At 42.4% G+C, this 26687-nt stretch overlaps 1 protein-coding gene and 1 long non-coding RNA gene across 2 annotated transcripts in view; both read left to right on the forward strand.

Moving 5' to 3' along the window:
* DRC12 (dynein regulatory complex subunit 12 homolog) overlaps positions 1-26650 on the forward strand; it is a 60247-nt gene extending 33597 nt beyond the window's left edge. The window contains exons 3-7 of the mRNA XM_082274554.1: positions 69-131; positions 5374-5493; positions 15428-15520; positions 20033-20163; positions 26235-26650. Of these exons, the coding sequence (XP_082130680.1) occupies positions 69-131; positions 5374-5493; positions 15428-15520; positions 20033-20163; positions 26235-26363 (536 nt within the window). The 3' untranslated portion in view covers positions 26364-26650. The remainder of the gene's footprint in view (positions 1-68; positions 132-5373; positions 5494-15427; positions 15521-20032; positions 20164-26234) is intronic.
* Positions 25486-25983, forward strand: LOC309568775. The gene is made up of 3 exons (XR_014226051.1): positions 25486-25779; positions 25823-25861; positions 25905-25983. It is a non-coding gene; the product is annotated as an uncharacterized lncRNA (long non-coding RNA).
* Positions 26651-26687: the final 37 nt, after the last annotated feature.

Genomic DNA, 26687 nt, shown 5'->3' on the forward strand with positions numbered 1-26687 from the left:
ATTACTGTATCTATTTATCCGTATGTGTATGTGTTGTAACTCTATTAAAAGGGACCTTATTTTGATAGGTGTGATAGAAGATAAATACAAAAAAGCCACTCTAGAGGTAGATGTCTTAAAGGATCACCTTGGTAAGTAATATCTAATTGGCTACATGTTGAACAGTACCTGTTTATTACTGTTTATTATTTGTTCAATATACAGTGGGTACGGAAAGTATTCAGACCCCCTTAAATTTTTCACTCTTTGTTATATTGCAGCCATTTGCTAAAATCATTTAAGTTCATTCTTCTTCCTCATGAATGTACACATAGCTCCCCATACTGACAGAAAAACACAGAATTGTTGACATTGTTGCAGATTTATTAAAAAAGAAAAACTGAAATATCACATGGTCCTAAGTATTCAGACCCTTTGCTCAGTATTTAGTAGAAGCCCCCTTTTGATCTAATACAGCCAGGAGTCTTTTTGGGAAAGATGCAACAAGTCTTTCACACCTGGATTTGGGGATCCTCTGCCATTCCTCCTTGCAGATCCTCTCCAGTTCTGTCAGGTTGGATGGTAAACGTTGGTGGACAGCCATTTTTAGGTCTCTCCAGAGATGCTCAATTGAGTTTAAGTCAGGGCTCTGGCTGGGCCATTCAAGAACAGTCACGGAGTTGTTGTGAAGCCACTCCTTCGTTATTTTAGCTGTGTGCTTAGGGTCATTGTCTTGTTGGAAGGTAAACCTTTGGCCCAGTCTGAGGTCCAGAGCACTTTGGAGAAGGTTTTTGTCCAGGATATCCCTGTACTTGGCCGCATTCATCTTTTCCTCGATTGCAACCAGTCGTCCTGTCCCTGCAGCTGAAAAACACCCCCACAGCATGATGCTGCCACCACCATGCTTCACTGTTGGGACTGTATTGGACAGGTGAGATGAGCAGTGCCTGGTTTTCTCCACACATACCGCTTAGAATTAAGGCCAAAAAGTTCTATTTTGGTCTCATCAGACCAGAGAATCTTATTTCTCACCATCTTGGAGTCCTTCAGGTGTTTTTTAGCAAACTCCATGCGGGCTTTCATGTGTCTTACACTGAGGAGAGGCTTCCGTCGGGCCACTCTGCCATAAAGCCCCGACTGGTGGAGGGCTGCAGTGATGGTTGACTTTCTACAACTTTCTCCCATCTCCTGACTGCATCTCTGGAGCTCAGCCACAGTGATCTTTGGGTTCTTCTTTACCTCTCTCACCAAGGCTCTTCTCCCCCGATAGCTCATTTTGGCCGGACGGCCAGCTCTAGGAAGGGTTCTGGTCATCCCAAACGTCTTCCATTTGAGGATTATGGAGGCCACTGTGCTCTTAGGAACCTTAAGTGCAGCAGAAATCTTTTTGTAACCTTGGCCAGATCTGTGCCTTGCCACAATTCTGTCTCTGAGCTCTTCAGGCAGTTCCTTTGACCTCATGATTCTCATTTGCTCTGACATGCATTGTGATCTGGAAGGTCTTATATAGACAGGTGTGTGGCTTTCCTAATCAAGTCCAATCAGTATAATCAAACACAGCTGGACTCAAATGAAGGTGTAGAACCATCTCAAGGATGATCAGAAGAAATGGAAAGCACCTGAGTTAAATATATGAGTGTCACAGCAAAGGGTCTGAATACTTAGGACCATGTGATATTTCAGTTTTTCTTTTTTAATAAATCTGCAACAATGTCAACAATTCTGTGTTTTTCTGTCAGTATGGGGTGCTATGTGTACATTCATGAGGAAGAAGAATGAACTTAAATGATTTTAGCAAATGGCTGCAATATAACAAAGAGTGAAAAATTTAAGGGGGTCTGAATACTTTCCGTACCCACTGTATATTATGCTATATTGTACTATAATTATGTGTGTGTGTGTATAAATATATATATATATATATATTGTAATTATTATCATCCTATTGCTCCTCACTATTTTCGTCATTTGGGTTTAGTATGTTTCACAAGGCATGTTAATCAAAAGCTTCATTCACATGGGAGTACTTAAAGGAGAAGTACAGCCAAAGCTTCCCCTGTGGATCATAGGAGTGCACTTCGTTCTGCACTCCTGTGACCCCTTTTCAGCAGACTGAAACCCGCTCTCGGCTGACGTCACAGAGCTGGTCCAGGAAAGATCAAGACCATATGGTCGGGATCCACCCACATGCCTGGACTGGCACCCAGCTCGAGAGCCTGAGCCAGCCACTCCTGCCCTCTCCACGGCCCAGCTCTTTAGAGAGCGTGGGGCAGAACAGAGAGCCAGTGACTGACACCCACCAGCTCTCTGCTCAGGGATTTGTGAGAATCTGTGGCATTTGATCGATCGGTTCTCAGTGTTAGAGCTGGCGGGGGACCAATGCTGCATCCAGCTAGATAAGTATGATTAAAAAAGAAAAACAAATCTCATATTTCTCTTTTAGGCATACACGCATACAAAGGGCTGTTTTTGTTTTTTGTCAGCAAAGGTTGAAGAGGTGTTTAGTGCATCCAAGTGCAGGTAGTCCTATTCATGTATATTTGAATGTAGCATCTGCACTTATACAGCCACTGCTCCCTATTTGTCATCCGTGCAGGTGTTGGTGCATGTCCCCTAACACAATCCAACAAAGATGCACACACCGCTCAGGCTGAAAAAAGACTTAGCACATCACTGTAGGTGCCCGTCTCGGCTCACCACTGTAGACCACAAGGATAACAAGGAAGAACATGGATGCACACCACAGCTGAAAAAGTGCTTGTCAAGTTTCTTTATTCATCACAAAGTTAGACAGACACAACAGGACAAGGTTGACGTGTTTCACAGGAACATACCGTGCTTGTACAACAAGCACAGTATGTTCGTGTGAAATGTGTCAACCTTTTCCTGTTGTGTCTGTCTGACTTGGCGATGAATAAAGAACCTTGACAAGCACTTCTTCAGCTGTTATGTGCGGCCATGTTCTTCCTTGTTATCCTTGTGTCCCCAAACACAGACAGTGTGAGCAGCAGTGGTCACAGGTTTGTGTAGGAGGACCTCTCAAGAACCCTTGAACCCTTATAGAAATTTACCCAGAGGATTGTGTTGATCTTAGTGTTAGACCCATATACACAAGTGTTGAACATTATGGCAGGTCCTCCATATGTACAGCATATTCTCTGTTTGAGAACCCCACAAAACACGCAGCTGCATACGACAGTATACCTTTTGCATTTCTTGTGGGTGTAATAAGAGCGAGACAATTCCTTGTAGGAGTTTTCCAAGGCCTGCACACTATGGCAGCTTTTAAAAAGTGTCAAAAGGGAGGTAGTAGTGAAATATTTGGGGATTTTGTAAGATTTGCTGGAAAGTGTGAGTCCCTTGCACATCTACAGAAGGTTAGAGTAGATTGTAAATAAGCCATGTGAGCCCCACCAACAATAACTATGGGATCCTCCAGACAAGGAGGGAGCAGGGGGCAATTAAGAAGGTGGAGGAGAGAAAGGTATAAGGGGAGAGAAGACCTGCAGAATCTTTAACAGAATATGGATAAAGTACAAGCCAATACTGGTTTGAGAAGTTCTGGGCATAAGGAAGGGGGAATCCAAATAAGAGGAGGGAGAGGGATGGATTGAACATTCAGCATGTCTAGCAAGGTCCACAAAGGTGCATTTTGTCAAGAGTGTAGTTGAATTAGTTGGGCAATTTGGGTCGCTATTTAATATTAAGAGCTGTTATGCCATTACAAATTGCATGAGGAGATAGCAAGTTAGAGAGGGTAATATGGGGGGAAGCTACAAAATTATTGTAATAAGATATCATCCATAAATAGGGCAGTCTTGTGGTGAACACCTGCGATCTCCAAGCCCTTGATATCTTTGATTGAATATGTGTGGCAAGTGGCTCTAATGCAAGATTAAAAAATAATGATAATAAGGAGCACCCCTGGTTCATCCTACAGCAAATCAGGAAATGAGACTCAAATCCATTGTATTTGACCATGACAGATGGGGTGTCATATGACTCACCAACCCATTTCAGAAAAGTATCACCAAGACTCCAATGGCATAAGTATGACCATGGCAAGTATTGAATGTTTTAGGTATATCCAAAGAGAGTAGCATAATCTGCAGTGGTCTCTAGCGGGTTAAGTGGTTGAGGAGAATCATGCATCTAATGCTATCAGCTACCTGCAAAGGGGAACAAAGTGATCTCTTCGGATAAGGCGTCTGAGGAAGGAATATTGTTGTTTAGCTAGGAGTTTGGCTAGGATTTTAACGTTGATGTTTAACAACGAGATGGAGGGGAATGGTAGAGCAAATCTGGGTGTCCTTGCCTGGTTTCAGAAGCATGACTATAGTGGCTTTCAGCATGGCTGGTAAAAAGTTTAATCTTGTTTGAGCTGGTAAAATATATTAGTAAGACACAGGCCACAATGTTGGTTAACTTCTTGTAGAACAGCGCCAAAAAACTGTCAGTGCTTGAGCCTACTGCAAAACACTCTATCGACTGAAAAACTGACAAGGGGCTAATTAGTACCCAAAACGAATAGGCACAAAGAAAAAAAGAAACAGTGACCTCTATATGTTTGTGCTCATACATTATGTAGCAATAAATATTATAGAACTAAATCTGTCTACTTAGGGGTCACCACAGCTGAAAGGAACACTGATGAAATTATCATAGCATGCCTGAACAGCAAGATACTCAGGTGAACCACAATTGTAGGTGGGAGTAGACAGTAGTTTGCGTTATAGAAAATGAGGTAGCTCTGTAACAGCATATGTGACTATGTGGCAGCTACATAGAATTAATTGTCTTGTTGGGGTGAGAAGGCAATGGCACACCATAGGGTGGGTCTCCATACGTCAACCCTATATAGTTCCTAATTGCTGGTATTTAAAATGACGATACAACATGACATGGGTCCATAAGAGTTAGAAGCCTAGAGGGTTGGCTCCCAACGTCCATAAAATCTCCCATGATAAAGTATCAAGATTAGGGTGCTTCAGTGGTGGCTGAGTGCTTGGAAACAGAGCTGAGGGTAACAAAAGATAAAGGGTTGCCTAGGTAGTCGCTGGTAGGGCCTCTTGCCAGTTCACAAAGAAGTGTAGACACAGTGTAGATCTAAGGGATCATGAGCTATTATTATATCTCTTTTCAACATTTATCTAATGGGTCCTACAATGTGGGCATGAAACATCTAACATCTGACAACTACCAAAAAAGGATTGGTGATCAAGCAGCATACGGAGTACAGGAGATATACTTGAGAGACTAAGTAAGCTTTTTAACATACATAAATTGGGAGTATTGAATATTTTCAGCCAGTTCAACTGTCTACATTGATTCCTAACACTCTGTGCCAACAAAAATACCTATATTTCATGTTCATATAATAAAATCTCTTTATAGCTTTACAAAGGCAAGTGATGCGCCAGGCACAATACCACAAACAGGAAATACGGGGAAAACTCCATGAGCTATTTGAAGATCTACAGGAGGAAAGAGATACAAAACAAGCTATTTATAGTGGTAAGCATTCATCTGTAATATACAGTATAATATTAGTGCGATAGTGTAATAAACAAATGATGTAATAATAAAAAAGAATCTTACTAATAATATATTACATAAAACATTCTGGGAATCCAGAGCCTTCCTAGGTAGCTTGGATATAGGCAGGGCCATCTTTAACACAGGGCAAAAGGGGCAGCTGCCCCGGGCCCAGTCATTGTTGTGGGGCCCAAAGCAGCTGCCCCTTGAGCCCACACTGCCTGCAAATAGGTAATAAGTGGATTTTGGAGGGCCCAAGAAAATGTTTGCCCAGGGTCTAATCAATATTAAAGATGGCCCTGGATATAGGGGAGCCCAGAAGCAGAACTAAACAGCAGCTGAGAACACTGAGAAGGCTACACTAGCTGATCACTGTTAAGCTCTCTGTTAAGCAGACAGTGATTACATTTACCTAGCTGTCCCTCTGTTAAGCAGAGAAACCAGAAACTATTCTACACTAATCTTAACACCTACCTAGGAGGGTGCTACATATATATCATCATCCGTATACATATATAATAGAAAATGTACTAAAGTCTTTCACATTAGCTTAGTAACAATTTGGGATATTCCTCCTTGATTATATTGTTTGCTATCATTGTTAGCATTGGTTTCTCTGTTGCTGGACTGCTTATCAATGTTATGCCAGGGGAATATACAGAATTTTTTTGCTAGGATTTCACAGCAGAAATCCTAGCTTACAAATAGTTCTTGGTGCCCCCGTATTCACATATGTAGTTTGGCATGTAGAGTATCTTATTAGAAAAATTAGGCATACATGCTGCTCTAATTGTTGGTCCCATATCTGCTTTTTCCATTATTGCCTCTTTTTTACTTGTTCAAATAATAGTGTTTGAAATGTTAGTATGTAGAGACCCTGCCTCAAGCTGGAGTGTTCCTAACTAAAATTTGTGTTTTCAAATACCAATGTAAAGATGGCACTCACATGCATAAATTAAATCTAGAAAACAGTGCCTTACAGTAAACTCACATACATGCCATATATACAATGTGGTTAAGCAATATATACTATATACAGTATCTCACAAAAGTGAGTACACCCCTCACATTTTTGTAAATATTTTATTATATCATTTCATGTGACAACACTCAAGAAATGACAATTTGCTACAATGTAAAGTAGTGAGTGTACAGCTTGTATAACAGTGTAAATTTGCTGTCCCCTCCATATAACTCAACACACAGCCATTGATGTCTAAACCGCTGGCAAAAAAATGAATACACCCCTAAGTGGAAATGTCCAAATTGGGCCCAATTAGCTATTTTCCCTCCCCAGTGTCATGACTTGTTAGTGTTACAAGGTTTCAGGTGTGAATGGGGAGCAGGTGTGTTAAATTTGGTGTTATCACTCTCTCATACTGGTCACTGGAAGTTCAACATGGCACCTCATGGCAAAGAACTCTCTGAGGATCTGCAAAAAATAATTGTTGTTCTACATAAAGATGGCCTAGGCTATAAGAAGATTGCCAAGACCCTGAAACTGAGCTGTAATATGGTAGCCAAGACCATACAGCGGTTTAACAGGACAGGTTCCACTCAGGACAGGCCTCGCCATGGTCGACCAAAGAAGTTGAGTGCACGTGCTCAGTGTCATATCCAGAAGTTGTCTTTGGGAAATAGACGTACAGTATGAGTGCTGCCAGCATTGCTGCAGAGGTGGAAGGAGTGGGGGGTCAGCCTGTCAGTGCTCAGACCATACAGCGCACACTGCATCAAATTGGTCTGCATGGCTGTCTTCCCAGAAGGAAGCCTCTTCTAAAGATGATGCACAAGAATGCCTGCAAAAAGTTTGCTGAAGAAAAGCAGACTAAGGACATGGATTACTAGAACCATGTCCTGTGGTCTGATAAGACCAAGATAAACCTATTAGGTTCAGATGGTGTCAAGCATGTGTGGCGCCAACCAGGTGAGGAGTCTTACCTACAGTTAAGCATGGTGGTGGGAGTGTCATGGTCTGGGGCTGCATGAGTGCTGCCAAAACTGGCGAGCTACAGTTCATTGAGGAAACCATGAATGCCAACAAGTACTGTGACATACTGAAGCAGAGCATGATCCCCTCCCTTCAGAGACTGGGCTGCAGGGCAGTATTCCAACATGATAACGACCCCAAACACACCTCCAAGACAACCACTGCCTTGCTAAAGAAGCTGAGGGTAAAGGTGATGAACTAACATGTCTCCAGACCTAAACCCTATTGAGCATCTGAGGGGGAATCCTGAAATGGAACGTGCAGGAGCGCAAAGGTTTCTCTCTAACATCCACCAGCTCCATGATGTCATCATGGAGGAGTGGAAGAGGACTCCAGTGGCAACCTGTGAATCTCTGGTGAACTCCAAGCCCAAGAGGGTTAAGGCAGTGCTGGAAAATAATGGTGGCCACACAAAATATTGACACTTTGGGCCCAATTTGGACATTTTGACTTAGGGGTGTTCTCACTTTTGTTGCCTGCGGTTTAGACATTAATGGCTGTGTGTTGAGTTATTTTGAGGGGACAGTAAATTTAAACTGTTATACAAGTTGTACACTCACTACTTTACATTGTAGCAAAGTGTCATTTCTTCAGTGTTGTCACATGAAAAGATATAATAAAATATTTACAAAGTTGTGAGGGGTGTACTCACTTTAGTGAGATTATGTGTGTGTGTGTGTGGTTTTATATATATATATATATATATATATATATACTGAACAAAATTAAAAACGCAACACTTGTTTTTGCCCCCATTTTTCATGAGCTAAACTCAAAGATCTAAGAAAACCAGGATTCATCCGTGAAGAGAACACCTCTCCAAAGTGCCAGATGTAAGAGAATGTGAGCATTTGCCCACTCAAGTTGGTTACGACAATGAACTGCAGTCAGGTTGATACCCCGATGGGGATGACGAGCATGGAGATGAGCTTCCCTGAGACGGTTTCTGAAATTCTTTGGTTATGTAAACCGATTGTTGCAGCAGCTGTCGGGGTGGCCAGTCTCAGACGATCTTGGAGCTGAAGATGTTGGATGTGAAGGTCCTGGGCTGGTGTTGTTACAAGTGGTCTGCGGTTGTGAGGCCAGTTGGATGTACTGCCAAATACTCTGAAACACCTTTGGGGACAGCTTATGGTAGAGAAATGAACATTCAATTTTTCAGCAGTCAGCATGCCAATTGCATGCTCCCTCAAAACTTGCGACATTGTGCTGTGTGATAAAACTGCACATTTTAGAGTGGCCTTTTATTGTGGTCAGCCTAAGGATGGATTATCTCAGCAAAGGAGAAGTGCTCACTAACACAGATTTAGACAGATTTATGAACAATATTTGAGAGAAATAGGCCTTTTGTGTACATAGAAAAAGTCTTTTTTTGTTCATTTTTATATATGTGTATGTATGTATGTATATATATATATATAATATATATATATATATATATATATATATATAAATAAACTGAATATATATGTGTGTATATATGTATATATATATATATATATATATATATATATATATATATATATATATATATATATTGTGAGGGATTAGCTCGGTGGTAGGCGTAGATGACTCCTTGGGGGGTGCGTTTTCACAGAGAAATAGCCCAAAAGTGCTTGCAAACAACAGGTTTATGGTTTATTCTTCCAATTTCTTCAAACAAGTGCATGCAGCAAAACAACAAAATAAAATAAAACAAAATAAATCCTTGCCTCTGTGGGCGGCTACCTTCTCACAGCTGGAACCTGCCTAAGAAGTCTTCCCAACCTACTGTTGGGCCGACACTGCTGATCCTACAGCAGACACTCAAATGTCCATTTGTTTGCTTTTCACACAGCACAAACATTGTCCATTGAACATGTCCCTTTGTTTTCTTTCACACAGAAACACTTAGTCTTCTCACCTTTGAGACGTCTTCACTCGTTTTTACCCTCCTGAGCGCACACCGCTTCAGGAGGTCTTCCCCATGCTCACAGCTTTCAGGGGGCACACAGGACTGTCCTCTACCCACATGGCGTCAGGATGCAGCAGTTTGTCTGCCTTCCTCTCCCAGCCCACACGGCGACAGGAGGCAGCAATCAATAGGACTTTCTCTGAACAAATTATAGAGCCTTAACTCCCTCATTCTGAACAGGTGAAGGCCTTTCAACTTCCTGCTGGCTAGCTCTGTAGCCAACACCCTATAGTATCAGTGAACTTTCTAAATCAGGTGGAAATGTATCTCCTTCCTGTGACTACATTCCCAGATTTACCTGACTTCCTGTCACATACCCCCCCCCCTCTTGTTTCAACCCTAGGGTTGGGACACAGATTTCCAGGCACGCATGTGTCAAGCACTGCTGACTCACTGATAAGCCTCCTATTATCCTCAAGCTTCCGGATGAAACTGTTTTGTCATCTTCATTGACGGATTTCTCATAAATGCCACACAGTTTGTCTCTCATCTCATATACACATTCTTCAACTGCATTTTTGGCATCATTTTGCTCCTTCTCGTTTCTGTCATCTTCATTGACAGCTTTCTCATAAATGTCAGACAGCTTGTCCCTCATAACCGTCTGTCCAATCCACCATGGAGGACCGTGATCCATAGGCAACTCAATTGGGCTAGTCTTAATGTCTTCAACATTCTTAAGACGCCTCTCTCTGCAATCCATAAATGTTTTCCACAAAACTTTGAGAACCTTTGCTTCACTAAGCTTTGTTCCAAGTAGGGACTCTTGACATCCCTCTGTGACTTGAGTTGCCTCTCCATACAGCTGTACACAATCATTGACTTTTTGTTGTAAAAGGGAATGATCTTCCTTCTTGAGCTTTGCTTGCTCTAAGATGCTGTGCAGAGGATTTTCCAATTGAGACAACAGGCTGTCACACATTTCTTCAAAGTGACCCCTGTTCCTTTTCCCAGAGATATCAATATCATTCACCAAACATTTCATATTCATAGGCAGATCTGAAGCATTTGCACTCATCAACTTCTTAAACTTTTCGCCCTCCTGAGCGAGTCGCAGTAAAGGCCTACTATTTGATTTGATATTGAGTTTATATTTCTTGCCAAACTCTTCACAGAAGAAGCCAACCAGAACATCATCAACTTTCCTTCCACCAACATAGGGGTCAAAGGCAACAACACAGTTGAACCCAGCGATCTGGGTGGTATCCATTATAGACCTCCTCTCTGCATCAGTGAAGAAGCATGGAACTGCAACACATTCTTTTACAGGTTTCTTCAATGCACTTTCTGCTGAACTATTTGACCGCTCAAGGTCACCTAGTTCTTTTTCTCTATCTGAATTCCACATGGAATGCATCTCAAGATCACAATCAAACTTCTGCCACCCGTCTTTCACCAGTTCCATTTTGGAAACACTCCCTGAAAGGCACTTATTCATTTGCTTCACGTTTTCACCAACAGCCTTAGTTTTCTCCACTAGGTTTTCAGCCTGAACTGAGAAATCACCACATTTCTTACTCAGCTCCTTTGTTTGCTGAAGTTCTAATGATACATTTTCCAATGCTTGAAGTTTTTGAAGGAACGGTTTATTCCAAAGGGGTGATTCAAGCCACATGTCGTCACATTTCTGAGGCTCACTCAGGACAGACCCCAAAACACTGATCCTTTTAAAAACTGCATCAGGCACACTATCCCCTCTTTGGGACAGATCCTCTGTTGCCTGGAATTCCTCTTCCAGTTCCTGCAACGGAATCTTCATCTCTTCTACTTGCTGTTCTAAGGCTCGCTTAGACTTTTCTAGCTCCTGAACGCTTTTCACAACATCATCCTTGGAGCTGACCAATTCTTCCATTTCTGTACGCAGCTGTTTAACACTTTCTAGTTCAGCCTTACACTCTAGAGCTTCCTCCAAAGAGCGAGCCAAGAACAGGGCTTTGCTCTCGTTATCACGCACCTCCGTTTCTGCACGTGCGCGTTCTTCTGCATATTTTGCAGACACAGTCTTCTCTTCACCAAGCATCTGATCAAACTTCTTTTTCACATCTTCAACACACTGTAATGAACCAACGCTTTCTTCCATGCGTTTTTTCATATCCGCTATCTGAGCTTGCAATGTTGCGACTTGCTCTGATAGGTTTTTCTTTGCTTCCGCCTCCTCTTTTAATTGTTCCAGGAAGTCATTTTTCTCATCTTCCATTTGTTTGAGCTTTGTGCTAAAACTCAGCCTTTGACACCTCTCTTCCTGTAAGAGTTCCTGCGTGTCTTGCAGCTGCGATTCCAAGATAGAAAAATCTTCCGCAATTTCTCTAGATTTGCTGTCTGCTTGAGAAAGCTGATTTGTAACATTGTCCAACTCAACCTGCAGTCGGTTTGCCTTCTCTGACAGCTTAGCACACAATCGGTCACCTTCTGACACCTTGACTTGCGATTCCAGAAGCTGTGCCTCTACTTTTTCCCTCTTATGTTCACAATCTCCTTTTCCCTGCATAAGAGCCTTCACCTCATTGGCTAGCATCTGGGAATAAGAATGTAATTCTGCCACACAGGCTTCTTTCTCCTTTAACTGCTGCTGGACACGTTGGGCTTCACCTTTCCAACTTTCACAGTCTGCACGTAATTCGTCTACCACATTGCTCAAAGTGGTGAGCTCATACACAGTACTCAGTAATTTAGCCTCTCTTTCACTTTTCTCGTTGTCGCTGAGAGACAATGTCGTTTTCAGAGCGACATTCTGTTCCTGCGACTCCTGCAGGTCTATTTTTGTAACTTCCAAACACTGAAGACTTTTTTCCAGCTGATTACGCAACTCCAACATATCAGCCATACTTTGCTTCTGCAAAGTCTGAATTTCACTTTCCTTTTCCATGAGGATGGTATCTTTCTCCATTATAGTCTCTCTGCGTTTTTGCAACTCGACCAAAAGAAGAGCAGTGGATTCTTCCCACTGTGACACATGAGACTTGAGTAGTTCATTCGTTTCCTGCAAGTTTCTATGCTCCATTTTAAGCAATTCCAAGGCTTGTTCCTTTTCTTCCATTTTCCGTTGCAAGGCATCCAACTCAGCCCTGCACACATACTCAGTTTTCTCCAAACCGATGGCCTCCATTGGCTGCTGGCGTCTCTGTTTCCAGCCTGCCATGCTCTCTTGGTGAGCCTTTTGTTGAGCTGCAAAGCTCCGCTGAAAATCCGCATTTGCCTGCTGTTGAGCTGCATTTGCCTGCTGTTGAGCTGTATTTGATATAATCAGTTGTTTCAACATCTCCTCCATTTTGAGTTTACTTTTCATCTGAGCACACTGCGTCTCCATAGCAGTTTCATCAGTGTTGCTAGGGACAACAACCTTCCTCTTTAGTAGACTCTCTTTAGGCATGGATGGGGCTGGTTCAGACGGTAACATCCCCTCCATCCATAGAATCCGGTCTCTCATTTCATCTATCTTTGCATTTTTCAGGCGTTTGGAACGCCCCATCTTCAATAACTCCACAAACAAATTTTTCACAGTCCAGCAAAAAATTTTCAGACCACTGTCTCTTCAACACATGTAGTTTTTCTCTCTCTTGCGGGATCTCTTTTCCTGCGCACACAGTTTGTGCAGTCACTTGCACCAGACACAACAAAGTTCATCAAAAAATTTTGAGACCCCTGTCTCTTTAAAACACGTTTTTTTTTTTTTCTGTCAGGATCTTCTCTCCTGCACACATAGATTGTGCAATCTCATGCACCAGACAAAGTTCATCAAACATTTGCACTTCCTTGCAGGGATCTTCGCTTCTGCCCGCATCCTCCACCATATGTGAGGGATTAGCTCGGTGGTAGGCGTAGATGACTCCTTGGGGGGTGCGTTTTCACAGAGAAATAGCCCAAAAGTGCTTGCAAACAACAGGTTTATGGTTTATTCTTCCAATTTCTTCAAACAAGTGCATGCAGCAAAACAACAAAATAAAATAAAACAAAATAAATCCTTGCCTCTGTGGGCGGCTACCTTCTCACAGCTGGAACCTGCCTAAGAAGTCTTCCCAACCTACTGTTGGGCCGACACTGCTGATCCTACAGCAGACACTCAAATGTCCATTTGTTTGCTTTTCACACAGCACAAACATTGTCCATTGAACATGTCCCTTTGTTTTCTTTCACACAGAAACACTTAGTCTTCTCACCTTTGAGACGTCTTCACTCGTTTTTACCCTCCTGAGCGCACACCGCTTCAGGAGGTCTTCCCCATGCTCACAGCTTTCAGGGGGCACACAGGACTGTCCTCTACCCACATGGCGTCAGGATGCAGCAGTTTGTCTGCCTTCCTCTCCCAGCCCACACGGCGACAGGAGGCAGCAATCAATAGGACTTTCTCTGAACAAATTATAGAGCCTTAACTCCCTCATTCTGAACAGGTGAAGGCCTTTCAACTTCCTGCTGGCTAGCTCTGTAGCCAACACCCTATAGTATCAGTGAACTTTCTAAATCAGGTGGAAATGTATCTCCTTCCTGTGACTACATTCCCAGATTTACCTGACTTCCTGTCACAATATATATATATATATATATATATATATATATATAAATACAAAAAAAATAAACAGAATATATATATATATATATATATATATATATATATATTTGTATATGAAATAAGGTTCAGTGTGACAGTGACAACACTGATAATTGCTTCAGTGGTTAGATGCTCTTAATCTTCACCACTAGTGCTCAAATGGTGGATGTACACTGTTTGACCCCTTTTTACAGGTATGGGCTTGTGAAACCACAAAATATCTGGGATCCCTCTAATAAAAAGCTCCACTTCATTCCTCCATTAGAGTAGAAAAACTCATAGGGAAAAATGACTCCACAGAAAACAAGATTTAAAAAGTAACATAGTGTAGTATTTTATTGGTAACTGATGTTAAAAACATGACAAAAAAATTTTCACTCACATGTATAAGTGCCTATGCACCAGCACTAGTGTGTACAGCTTGTGCAGATATCAAATGGCTTCTCCAGGGCTGCCATGCGGTCCAAGCCTCGTTTTGACTCTCCAGCCTGGCTGCTGCTTGTTTGCGACTGATGAGGGGGCACACTGGACACCTTTGCTACCATTGTGCTATGTGCTGGGTGTCCAGTGTGCCCCTGCGCCTTTAAGGAGGGATGAGCTACCTCCAGGCTCACCTTCCCTCTATCTATCCATTAGAATGCATGTGCTTTCCACTGCGGAGGCTCTCAAAATTTACAAGAGTTAGGCTGGCCATACATGTTTAATTTTCTTGTACAATTTTCTGTTAGATTTACCATAAACCATATAATATGGGGTCAAAAACTAAACAACACTTTCAATTGTATCCTATAAGGCAGGCCTTTGTACTACATAGTTGAAGGTAAATCTAAAGAAAGGTGTGAGAAAATTGTATAATGTATGGCCAGCCTTAGGACTGCAGAAATATTGGGGTGCCTAGGTGCAGCTCTGCAGCTTACGCATGTGTTTGCAAACGTGTGCTAACTAAACCACTGTTTTTATCGCAAACTGTTAGACATGATAGTTCCGTTGGTAGCAGATTGGCTGGTGAGTTAATCTTGGAATTTTCTTTGGTTTTATTTTTTATCCTGGGATATGTGATGTACAGTACATATCCCAAGATGCTTCAAAGCTGTGGCAACATAATTCGTGTCTAGATAAGAATGGCGGCCAGGGTGGCAGGGCAGTCTAAAAGCAGAATTGAAAAGGTAAATAAACAAAAGAAAAAAATAATTTTAAATTGCAGAGGGTGGGGTTGAGGCGAGAACGGTGATACCCAGTGCATCCAGTAGGTGAGAGTTTGGTTTATTCTAAGGGCATGGGATTAGGCTCCAGCACTGGAACGCAATATTTTTTTATACCAAGGCTTGGAAATTAAATGGGTCATAAAAAGCATATAAAAAACTGTTTCATGCTTCTGTATAACATATTGTCTTTATTTGCTATTTATTCTCTTCATGTTTAGAAATGACTCGTCAGCATCAAGATTTGGAACAGCAGAGCTCATCACGTATAGAAGCCCTGGAGGAAGAGGTGGCCAAATTAAAACTACAACTGTGTATGTTAGAAATAAACCCCTGTATTAAACCAGTGAACATAGAGTATGTACAGACATGGTGCATATATTACAAATTCTGTATTTCAAAGAGAATCTAATGTTGTTTTGTAGATATATTCTTTACATGTTTACTTAGCCCCCCCCCCCCCCCCCCGGCTGGGTTGTAGTTAGCTCAGACTGATTGTATAATTTTTCACCTGGTTTTTCCCTAGGCTTAAAGAGGATCTTTACTCTGTAAACAAAATTTTAAAAGTCAGCAGCTACAAATACTTTCACCTTTTGGGTGAAGTTCTGCTTTAAATTGGCTTGTGATTTCTTACTGTCCCCAGTAGATGTCACTGGTATCAATGGCCATAGTATGAGATTTCACAAACAAAACTAAGTTATGAATATTTATGTTTTTCTTCAACCAATCCAGTAGGAGGATTAAGCCACTTGTGCATGCTGGGGAGGATGTAAATATTTGGGACAGGCCATGTGCTCTCTCTCTTGCCGTAGGCTGTGGAGGGGCTACTGGATGGAGCTCTGCTGTTTGGTCCAATAGCCTGTTTTAGGGCCTAACGTGCTGAAGCTGTCCTCTCTGGTCTGAAGAAAGCTGTGGCAAGGGTAAGACCCAGGGGAGGCCCCTTGCTGGAGAGAGCCAGGAAGAAGGCTGGTCTCTAAGAAAAGTCTGACGACTCACGTGGAAGACGCCTTGAAATTTGAGAAAGTGCTTACAGTGTTGCCAGGTCGGGTTGAAGGTTCTGACACCATGAAGCTGGACATTGATCTAGAGAGTCTGTAAATAATCTGCTATGTTCTGCAATAAAAGCTTAAAAAGACAGAGAGTGACTGGTGCCCAATCTCCTTTTTATTCTCACCCCCCATTTTAGCCATAGACTCAGCCCTGGGGTGAAATGCTAGCTTGCCCCTGCCCCTGGAGGAGCTATCCGGCCTTCAGGGTGTGAGAGTGGTGCTACATTTATATTGTTTAAGACTAATATATTTATGAGAACACCAAGAAAAGGTAGTACTACTAACAGAAATGTTGCAACTTTATACATTTATCATTAGCATTAAACAAAAACCACGTCGCTCAGAACAGTGGAAACATCAGGTGAATGGAAACGTCCATTAGGTGCACAGGCTGCGGTGATCTCTCCAAACACCATAGGTTACAATATCAAGCAAAAGGACAGCCGGCAACTCTGTAAATCTTCCAATTCTTTATTGTCACGCCTCAGTGAGTAAAAAGACAAGGTGCTAACGCGTTTCGTTGATGAGCCTTGATCACAGCACATTACATTTATCATTAGGTTGTGTTCAAATCAGTCAGGACTTAGAATGGTTAATTGAATTAATCAATGTGTAAAAGAATTTAAACCCATAAACAAAAATGAAACATATAACATTTTTTTCTAGATGGGCTTGTGTCTTTTTTTTCAACTTGACCAGAGTCAATTCATCTTATCCCTGTTGGATTATGCTATGGCCCATAATTTCTTCTGGTTCAATGGCACTTATTACAGACAAAATAAGGGGGTGGCCATGGGCGCGAAGTTTGCGCCAAGTATGGCCAATCTGTTCATGGCCAAATGGGAGGAGGATGTCATCGGTGACGTTCCGAGACCAGAGATAGTTCTCTGGCGGAGGTACATCAATGACATCCTCCTCCTATGGGATGGTGACTCTGAGTCCCTTGAATCATTCATCTCTGCACTGAATGACAATGACAGAGGAATTAGATTGGTGCACGAATGCAGTAGATCTGAAATTCATTTTCTAGATCTTAAAATTAAAGTGGTTGGTAGTTCCCTTGAAACCTCTACTTTCTTCAAGGAGACTGACAGGAACGGATTTATTGACACATCTAGTTGCCACCATGTGTCGTGGCTTAGATCCGTTCCTGTCAGTCAGTTCCTCAGACTCAAGAGGAACTGTTCCAATAGAGCGGACTTCCTGCGGGAGGCTAGCTCCTTGAAGTCCAAGTTTTTGGAGAAGGGGTATAAAGAACAGGATCTTGAAACAGCCCTTATGCAGGCAGATTCCCGTAATAGGGCTGACCTGTTGGTACCACGAGAACGTGAGAGTAATGATGATTTTCAGTTTGCCTTTTTTTCATCATACTCCGTTCAGCATTTCTCTGTTAAAAAATTGATCAGGAAGCATTGGCACATCCTAAAGAACGACAGCCTCCTGGGCCCTGTACTACCTGAAGCTCCTAAAGTCATTTTTAGGGGTGTGCCTCCGCTGAGGCTTCAAGTGGCCCCCAACATTGTGGATCCACCTAAGACCATCTCTTTTTTTCAGGAGAGGGGTGGTTTTTATCCATGTAGAGGTTGTGCCATCTGCAAGGTTAATGCTTGTAGGTCTAGGAGGGTTGAGACGTTCTTTTCCAATGCCACACAACGTAATGTTAAAATCAAGCCGTTCATCACATGTTCCACACGGCACGTTGTCTACCTACTACGTTGCCCTTGTGGCCGTGAATATGTGAGTAGGACGATACGAAAGTTACACGTGCGGTTGCAGGAACATGTGGCGAATATACTGAAGGCATTCCCAAAACATAGTGTCTCTAGACACTATGATGAATGTCATGGGAATGACCCCAAAGGCACTGTCTTTTTAGGCATTGATAAATTTTCAGGCAGTTGGAGGGGTAGTAACCGTACCAGAGGTGTCTCACAACTAGAGACCAGCTGGATTTATCGGTTGAAGACCTACGCCCCTCACGGGTTAAATATTGATTGGGGTATTAATTCCTTTATCAATAATGCCTGATGAAGGGGTTTTCAGTATGTTCTGCACTGTTGGTTATCATAATTTTATTTTGTTTTTATTTGTGGGATAGTTTTAAATGTTTTTATTCTATATTTTTTGTGATGCTATTAAACTGTCATATTGTGTATCATATTTAGTTCACATTTTTAGTTACATTTATAATTTTCCCTTCATGTCAATGTAAGTTATGTAATGGAGCACTCTCGGGAATTTTTGTTTCTGGCCGCTAGATGGCGGTGTTTCCCTGCAAAGTCTAGCACGGCTAGAGTAGAGCACTGTTCCCCTGGTTACCTATAGGTTTCCCCCGTTTTGAAGCTCTTTTAAATAAGGTTTCTTTCTTAAGATCAAATATGCACTAGAAGTCCTTTGAAATATAAGGCACATATATCTCTTGTGCAATCATGTTAATATTTGATCGGTTTATCGCTGTTTGCGGTCTCCAATTCCGGGTTTAGCTCCGGATGTTGACATTCAAAGGTCACACATCCTGTTCCAGGTCGTCGCTCTCCTTCCTGTTGATGGTTTGGCATGACCTCTTCCTGCTGGCTCCGGATTGGACGCAGCGAGTTCCGCCCTGTCTCACCCAGCATATAAGGAAAGACGTTCTGCCATAGGCCACATCCCCTGACGAAGTCACGTGTTGACGAAACCGGTCGGAGGAGGAGCCTGCGGTTCGTCGTGCTGAGGCCAGCAAGGAGACACGGCGGCCATTTTATTGGTTGGAAACAAAGGTTCTGAGAGTATAGCTCCGAGACATGCTGTGATTTCTTCATGCAAACGTGAGTTGCCACTCTGCTTTTACTGAATAAACCTGTGAACGTACTTCACTATTGGAGTTGTCCCTCTTTTCCTTATGTTCACTTGTTCCGGTCGGAGCTGCTGAGGGAACACTGGGAATCGATACATGTCGATCTGGGCACTGATTTGATCACACAGGCTGTCTTTGATCCTTGTAATGGGGGTCATTGCAATTTGGTAAGAGGACATTTATTATCTTGGTGGCGGTTCCTGCACTCGGGGCTTTTTCCAAGTTTGAAGTGGTGGACAGTTTCCCTTCTTTATTGGAGCACTCTCTGATGAACTTTTGTTTACTGCACTTTTGTATTTAATCCATTTGAACATTTGTATGGACTGTGGATTCAATTGTGTTAGCGCTGCACCAATCCCATTCTATATTGCTATTTAGATCTGGTATTTCTGATTCTAGATCAGGTGCTGGCTGCTTTCATTTGGTCTGTTGACTTTTTATTCATGTATGTTTTTATCTTTACATTTTAGCGCAGCAATATCCCCATTTTTATATTCTTGACCAACTATGTCACAGCTTACCAGTCCTTAGATGGGACAGTTGTATCTGTTTCTTTCTTTTGTTTTTTTTCCTTTTTTATCTGGTGATCATGCCAGAAACACACTTTCTGTTCTCATTTGAAATACAAATACATACCTCCCCTCTCCTCATCTCCATTACTTAGGAGGAGATAGCTAATAGTCCACAGCAGATAAAATTGTAATTTGAAATTAGAGGTCAATGCACAGGAAGTCAACAATAATTTTTTAGTACTTGCAGCAAAAAGTCTGACCCTGAATAAAAATAAAACGAATACAGACAGCACGTCTAAGAATTGCTAAACTGCGATACATTACATTTTTTTTTTTGGGTTAAGATAAATGTTAACAGCACAAGCAAAATTATTTATGCATGAACATTTGTCACATTTGATATCTTTTCTTCATTTTTACCATCAACAGCCATAAGCCAAGAAGCTCTGCGGACCCTTAAAGAAGAATCGGAGCACATGGCACAAGAGAAAGAAGCTGAAATCACAGAATTGAGGAGCGACCTTGAAAACATGGAGGCAGAATATGAGACTACACTGCATGTAAGTAATTGCTTCTACTACTAATACTGCAACATATAGACAGCTATTAGCAGAAACAAGCAAAAACCCAATTAAGTTCGGCCATACACGGTGCAAATTTCTTTCCCGCAGCCATGGGTTGAACCCGCTGAGATACGAACTGTGTATGGCCGGCCTAAGTCTCACACTATTTATCTAAACATGTACCCCACATGTGTACGGTATGATTGTGACTGTTTTTTTTTCTATGGTATGCCTTAAAATCCCATTTCTATGCTTCCTGCCCCACACCCTCTAACTTGGATAGGGTTAGGAAGGGTTTTTATGGCCATATGTGTCTTTCCTGGGGAGATTTTCCTTTACCTCCTGTCAGCACAGGAAGTGGTAGGGAATCTCTCCATGGGGACACAAAAAGAAACAAAATTGTTAGTAAAGTGAGAAAAGGTTGGAACTTCCTACCCTTCTAAAATATATTTTTTACTCTTGATGGGTAATATTCTCTTAGGTTTTATTCAGACGTGCTGTAAACCATCCTCCGTGCTGAGCCACTTTTTGCTGTGCCTGCATCCACCTTAGAACTGTGTGCAGGCAGCCCATAGAAGTGAATGCAGAAACAGTGGCTGCACAGACAAAGTCACATAGGAAAATTCTATATGTGTCTTAGTGTCCATCTGTATGAACCCTTACTGTTGATGAAAAAAAAAATCAGGGGGAATATTACCTTTATTTTCATGTATAATGGCATATCTTTAGGGGTCCCAAGGAAGCACCAAGGCCACTAGACTGGAGGCTGGAACCAAACCTGGCTGCTCTTTCTGACAGAGGTGTACAGGCATCAAGACATGTTTATGGTGTATGAAGTGGCTTTGGTTGGTTTCCAATACTCATAAATTTAGATTTACGTAGGGAGATTCATGAAATTACCATTTACAAATTTGTACAACTTTTCATTGAGATTAGCAGTAACACTGCCCTACGGGACTTGGACACAATCAGAGTCAGGCAACAAAAGAGCTGTGCATGTGGAAAATATGTCTGTCTTCATGCAGAATATGGACACGTGAAATGTATAGAAGGTCATTTTATATACCAGTTATAGGGAACCTAGATAAGCCACTAGAGGCCCATCAGCAGGAGGATTTGGTTAGAAAGGCATCTCAAAAAATGCAGGCAGAGGCATCACGGGCAATAGTTCTGATGCAAGACATTTGTCAGATCTGCAGGAAAAAAATCAAATAATATATTCTATTAATGACCCTCAAGGTTGTCAATATTTTTTGCAATGGAGTCATCACCAGGGAAAGGGGGGGGGGGGGGGGCTTCTGCTTAAAAGGTACAGGTATATTATCCCAAAAACCAAAATCACATCTATGTGTCTGTTTATCTATGTTGTTGTGGGTAAAATGTATCCTGCTCTTTATTGACATCCTTTTTTCCCCTGAAGTACCTGGTGGTCCTGCCAGTTAGCCCCCTTTGGCCGTTTTCACTCTGTCTACGCCCAGCACAGAAGCAAATCTGTGCTGGCATGGTCAGTTTATTTATCTACAGTTCATAAAGTATTCAGACCCTCTCACTTTTTTTCAATTTTGTTATGTTGCGCTTATGCCAATGTGATATTTCAGTTTTTCCTTTTTCATACATTTGCAAACATTTCTAAAATTCTGTTTTGACTTTCTCATTATGGGGTAATGAGCATAGATTAATTAGAGAAAACATAAATTTAAACAACTGTAGTATCAGGCTGCAACATAACAAAATGGAAAAAAATTAAGGGGGTCTGAATACTTTATGAATGCATTGTATGCTATCTGAATAGAGATGCAGGATGCTGTGCTCACGCACAGCATGCCTGTATCTCACGTAGTCAGTTTGGCCACCATGCCTCCTGTTCAGCCCTGCTGTGTTGATTCACAGCGGCTCCCTGCAAGAGCCACACTGTCAACACGGCAGCTGCTGGAACAGATGGGGAGTGTGCTTTCCTGCTGTGTGTGAGGTCATCCTCCTTCCACACACTATATTCTTCCACTCCAAGGGGAAAAACAAAGCAAAGGAGGCTGATCGGTCATATGACTGCCAAACAAAATGGAAATAAAAAAACGAAACATTTGTACAATAAATATTTAAAATGTTATTTTGGTAGAAAGACAATATTCCCTTCCTTGCAGTGTTATTATACTATATTCCATTAACAAATACTTTAAAGTGTTCCTAAACCCAGGACCCTGCATTCCCTATTTCTGGTCTCCCAGCATACACAGAGCATAGAAATGCAATTATTTTAGTAAATATAAACTGCTAAATACCTTTACTCATCAACAGTTAGAACAGTCTTGGGACTTCATCAGTGTTTGGTTAAAGCTTGTAGGAGGGGTTTTCATTCTCCTCTGACTGCCCTATGAGGCTGCAGGACCCCTGACCCTCTGTCTGGACAGTGCTGATTGGCCCTGTGCTGATCACATGCACACTCCCAAGAAAAAAAAAACTCTCTAGCAATGCACACCAAACTGAGCATGTGCAGAGTGCCCCCAAGGCTCTGTAATATCAGCAGATGGATTCTGGACTATAAGAAGGGGAGGAACAGAGAATACAGGATCAAACAGCCTTTTTAAAAAAATGCAGAGTATTAACCCCTTAGGTTCCACAGTGAGTATAACAAGCATGCTTTATTGCATGTACAGACTGATTTTACTGTTGTGCGTTTAGTAACACTAACCTTTGCAATATACTTTCCTATCTACATTAACCATCATTTACACATCTTACATTTTAAAAGTTTTAAGCTTTTGGTCACAGAAAACTTGTCATGAATACAGCTGCATCCAGTGTTGGGGTAGTTACTCAAAAAATGTAACTAGTTACTAGTTACTTCTGTAAATTGTAACAAGATTACTTTACTAGTTACTGCATTTGAAAAGTAACTTCACTACTTATTACTTTACTTTCCTCTTTCTTAATTGACCGTGTAGAAGAAGATACATGACACTCTTTCTGCATAGAGTTTATTGTATAAACACAGGCTTTGGGAAACATGAGAACAAAAGCTGAAAAAAACAGAATAAAACATAAAGTGCAACAAAAATTCATAAACTTCATCCCTCTCTATTCTTCGAAATAACGATTGTATCGCACGGCTTGGGTAACGCAGGAAAGCGCATTCCTATAGCCAGTGGGGGTTTTAGGCACGGGCGAACGGGGAAGCCGCCCGGGGCGGCATTTTTTCATAACACGTGGGGGGCGGCATGCCCGGGCCGCGGACCGGTACCGGTCCGTGGATCAAATGGTACCGGACCGCCCGAGCCCCGTTCGCCCATGCCTAAAACCGCCGCAGCTGAGCCGAGCCGAGGAGCAGAGCATTGCTCCCCCCGAGCCCGCCCATTGTGTGACAATAGCGAATGAAAATTCGCTATTGTCACACTGATCCTCCTCCTGGCCAATCAGGGAGCGGGTCCTCCCGCTTCCTGATTGGCCGAAAGGCAAACCCCACGCGCCATTGACCGAGGAGGAGGCGCCGCGGGAGGACTGAAGAGAAGTGAGGTAAGTGCTGTGCACGGACGGGTCTCGGGGGGGGGGGGGGAACGCTGGCGCTCTGCATTGAAAAGTGGCACTCTGGCATGGCATCTCTACATTGAAAGGGGGCAATGCTGAGGCGCTCTGCATTAAAGGGGGCATTGCTGTGGCGCTCTGCATTAAAGGGGGCATTGCTGTGGCGCTCTGCATTAAAGGGGGCATTGATGTGGCGCTCTGCATTAAAAGGGGCATTGCTGTGGCGCTCTGCATTAAAGGGGGCATTGCTGTGGCACTCTGCATTAAAGGGGGCATTGCTGTGGCGCTCTGCATTAAAGGGGGCATTGCTGTGGCGCTCTGCATTAAAAGGGGCATTGCTGTGGCGCTCTGCATTAAAGGGGGCATTGCTGTGGCGCTCTGCATTAAAGGGGGCAGTGCTGTGGCGCTCTGCATTGAAAGGGGGCATTGCTGTGGCGCTCTGCATTAAAAGGGGCATTGCTGTGGCGCTCTGCATTAAAGGGGGCATTGCTGTGGCGCTCTGCATTAAAGGGGGCATTGCTGTGGCGCTCTGCATTAAAGGGGGCATTGCTGTGGCGCTCTGCATTAAAGGGGGCATTGCTGTGGCGCTCTGCATTAAAGGGGGCATTGCTGTGGCGCTCTGCATTAAAAGGGGCATTGCTGTGGCGCTCTGCATTAAAGGGGGCATTGCTGTGGCGCTCTGCATTAAAGGGGGCAGTGCTGTGGCGCTCTGCATTGAAAGGGGGCATTGCTGTGGCGCTCTGCATTAAAAGGGGCATTGCTGTGGCGCTCTGCATTAAAGGGGGCATTGCTGTGGCGCTCTGCATTAAAGGGGGCATTGCTGTGGCGCTCTGCATTAAAGGGGGCATTGCTGTGGCGCTCTGCATTAAAGGGGGCATTGCTGTGGCGCTCTGCATTAAAGGGGGAAGTGCTGTGGCGCTCTACATTGAAAAGGGGCAATGCGTTTATTGGGGGCAACAATGCTGTGGCACTCTGCATTTATTGGAGGCAACAATGCTGTGGCACTCTGCATTTATTGGGGGCAACAATGCTGTGGCACTCTGCATTTATTGGGGCCAACAATGCTGTGGCACTGTGCATTTATTGGGGGCATTGCTGTGGCACTGTGCATTTATTGGGGGCATTTCTGTGGCACTGTGCATTTATTGGGGGCATTGCTGTGGCACTCTGCATTTATTGGGGGCAATGCTGTGGCACTCTGCATTTATTGGGGGCAACAATGCTGTGGCACTCTGCTTTTATTGGGGGCAACAATGCTGTGGCACTCTGCTTTTATTGGGGGCATTGCTGTGGCACTCTGCATTTATTGGGGGCAATGCTGTGGCACTCTGAATTTATTGGGGGCAATGCTGTGGCATTCTGCATTTATTGGGGGAAATGCTGTGGCACTCTGCATTTATTGTTATGTTGTCATGTTATTTTTATTTTTGGGGGGGGGGGGGTGCCGGGAGGGAGTCTTGCCCGGGGAGCAATTTAATGTAGAACCGCCACTGCCTATAGCCTAGTAAAGTAGTGTAGTTACCTCCTATAGCCTAGTAAAGTAGTGTAGTTACCTCCTATAGCCTAGTAAAGTAGTGTAGTTACCAATATTAGTATTGTAACTAGTTACATTACTTAGTTACCAAAAAAGTAATGTAGTTACTGTAATCAGTTACTTTGTAACTAGTTACCCCCAACACTGGCTGCATCCACCCAATAGGATATCTAAATTCCAGTGCTCAGGAATGTACGTGATGGATTTGAGATTCTCCAATCCTAAAGATCTAAACACAAGAGATATAATGGCAAATAAAGTATTTATTTCCTAAAAAAGTTTTCAAGAATCACTTCAACATATTTTACAATATACAATCATGGCAGTGTAGCAAATATTTTAAAGATGTACAAATTACCTGGTTGCCTTATTATTTAAACCTAATACTGACATTATTAGATTAAGAAATGTGTAATATTTATTACAACAGTATTCAATACATCTATTTTGAGAAAAGCACATGTACCCTAAAAGACAGTGTAGTTCCAGATTCAAGTGTGTACTCAGTTATAGGTCGGAGGGGCCTGGTTATTAGGGCCAATGGAAAATTATATAGATATGTAGGTTCTGGTTATTGGGGTCAATGGAGTAATATATAGATAGGAGGGGTCTAAATATTCAGGCTAATGGAGAATTTTATAGGTAAAAGGGGTCTGGTTATAAGGGCTAATGGAGAGATATATAGAACCTCTGGTTATTGGAGCCAATGAAGAATTATATTGATTAGGCCCAATGTCAAATTATCAGGGGAGGGAGCTATAAAATATAATTTGCACATCAGGCAAACCCCACTGTGAATATAGAAAATTTAGTAAAAGAAAGAATGCCGTACAGGAAAAGTATCCAAAGCACTCCTGCAGCTAATCATTGCCAGCCAAACCTAAACCAGCACCAGAATTTAATTTAATGTTGCCGGAATCTACTGTATATGGGCAGTGTGAAGTTGGCTGATTCCGAAAATGAAAATGCTAGATAACTTCTAACTGTGTCTGGTTTCTCTCTCTCTCTCTCTTAGTCATGCTTGGATCAATTACTGCAAAAGCTTACCCTGGCTGAGCAGAAATGGACAAGTGAATCTCTTTCAATCCATCATCAATACAAACAGATGCTGCAGGACTGTGGATTAAATCCTCTTGACATTTAACAATTAAGATTTACACTTTTTTCCTTACAACTGTATGCTAAATTCTATGTATTGCTTATTTACCAGTTACATGATTATACAGATCATATACTGAGCAAAGCTTGCCATACACAGGTTCAGGTTATTTCATAGGACAAGCATTTTCAATGCTATTGTGTAATCTCCCTGTTTATGGAGTGTGAAAAAATGTACCCGCTGAATGCAGAAGATGGCTGTTTGCTCTGTTAGCAATCAGACAGGCTGGAACATTTCTTCCAATAGTCTATTAATTTTTTCTAATAAAACAGAAATGAACAGAGCTAGCCTGACATGCCAGATAACTGT

This window comes from Pelophylax lessonae, assembly GCF_965119305.1.
Source record: "Pelophylax lessonae genome assembly, chromosome: 12".
Lineage (NCBI taxonomy): Eukaryota > Metazoa > Chordata > Amphibia > Anura > Ranidae > Pelophylax > Pelophylax lessonae.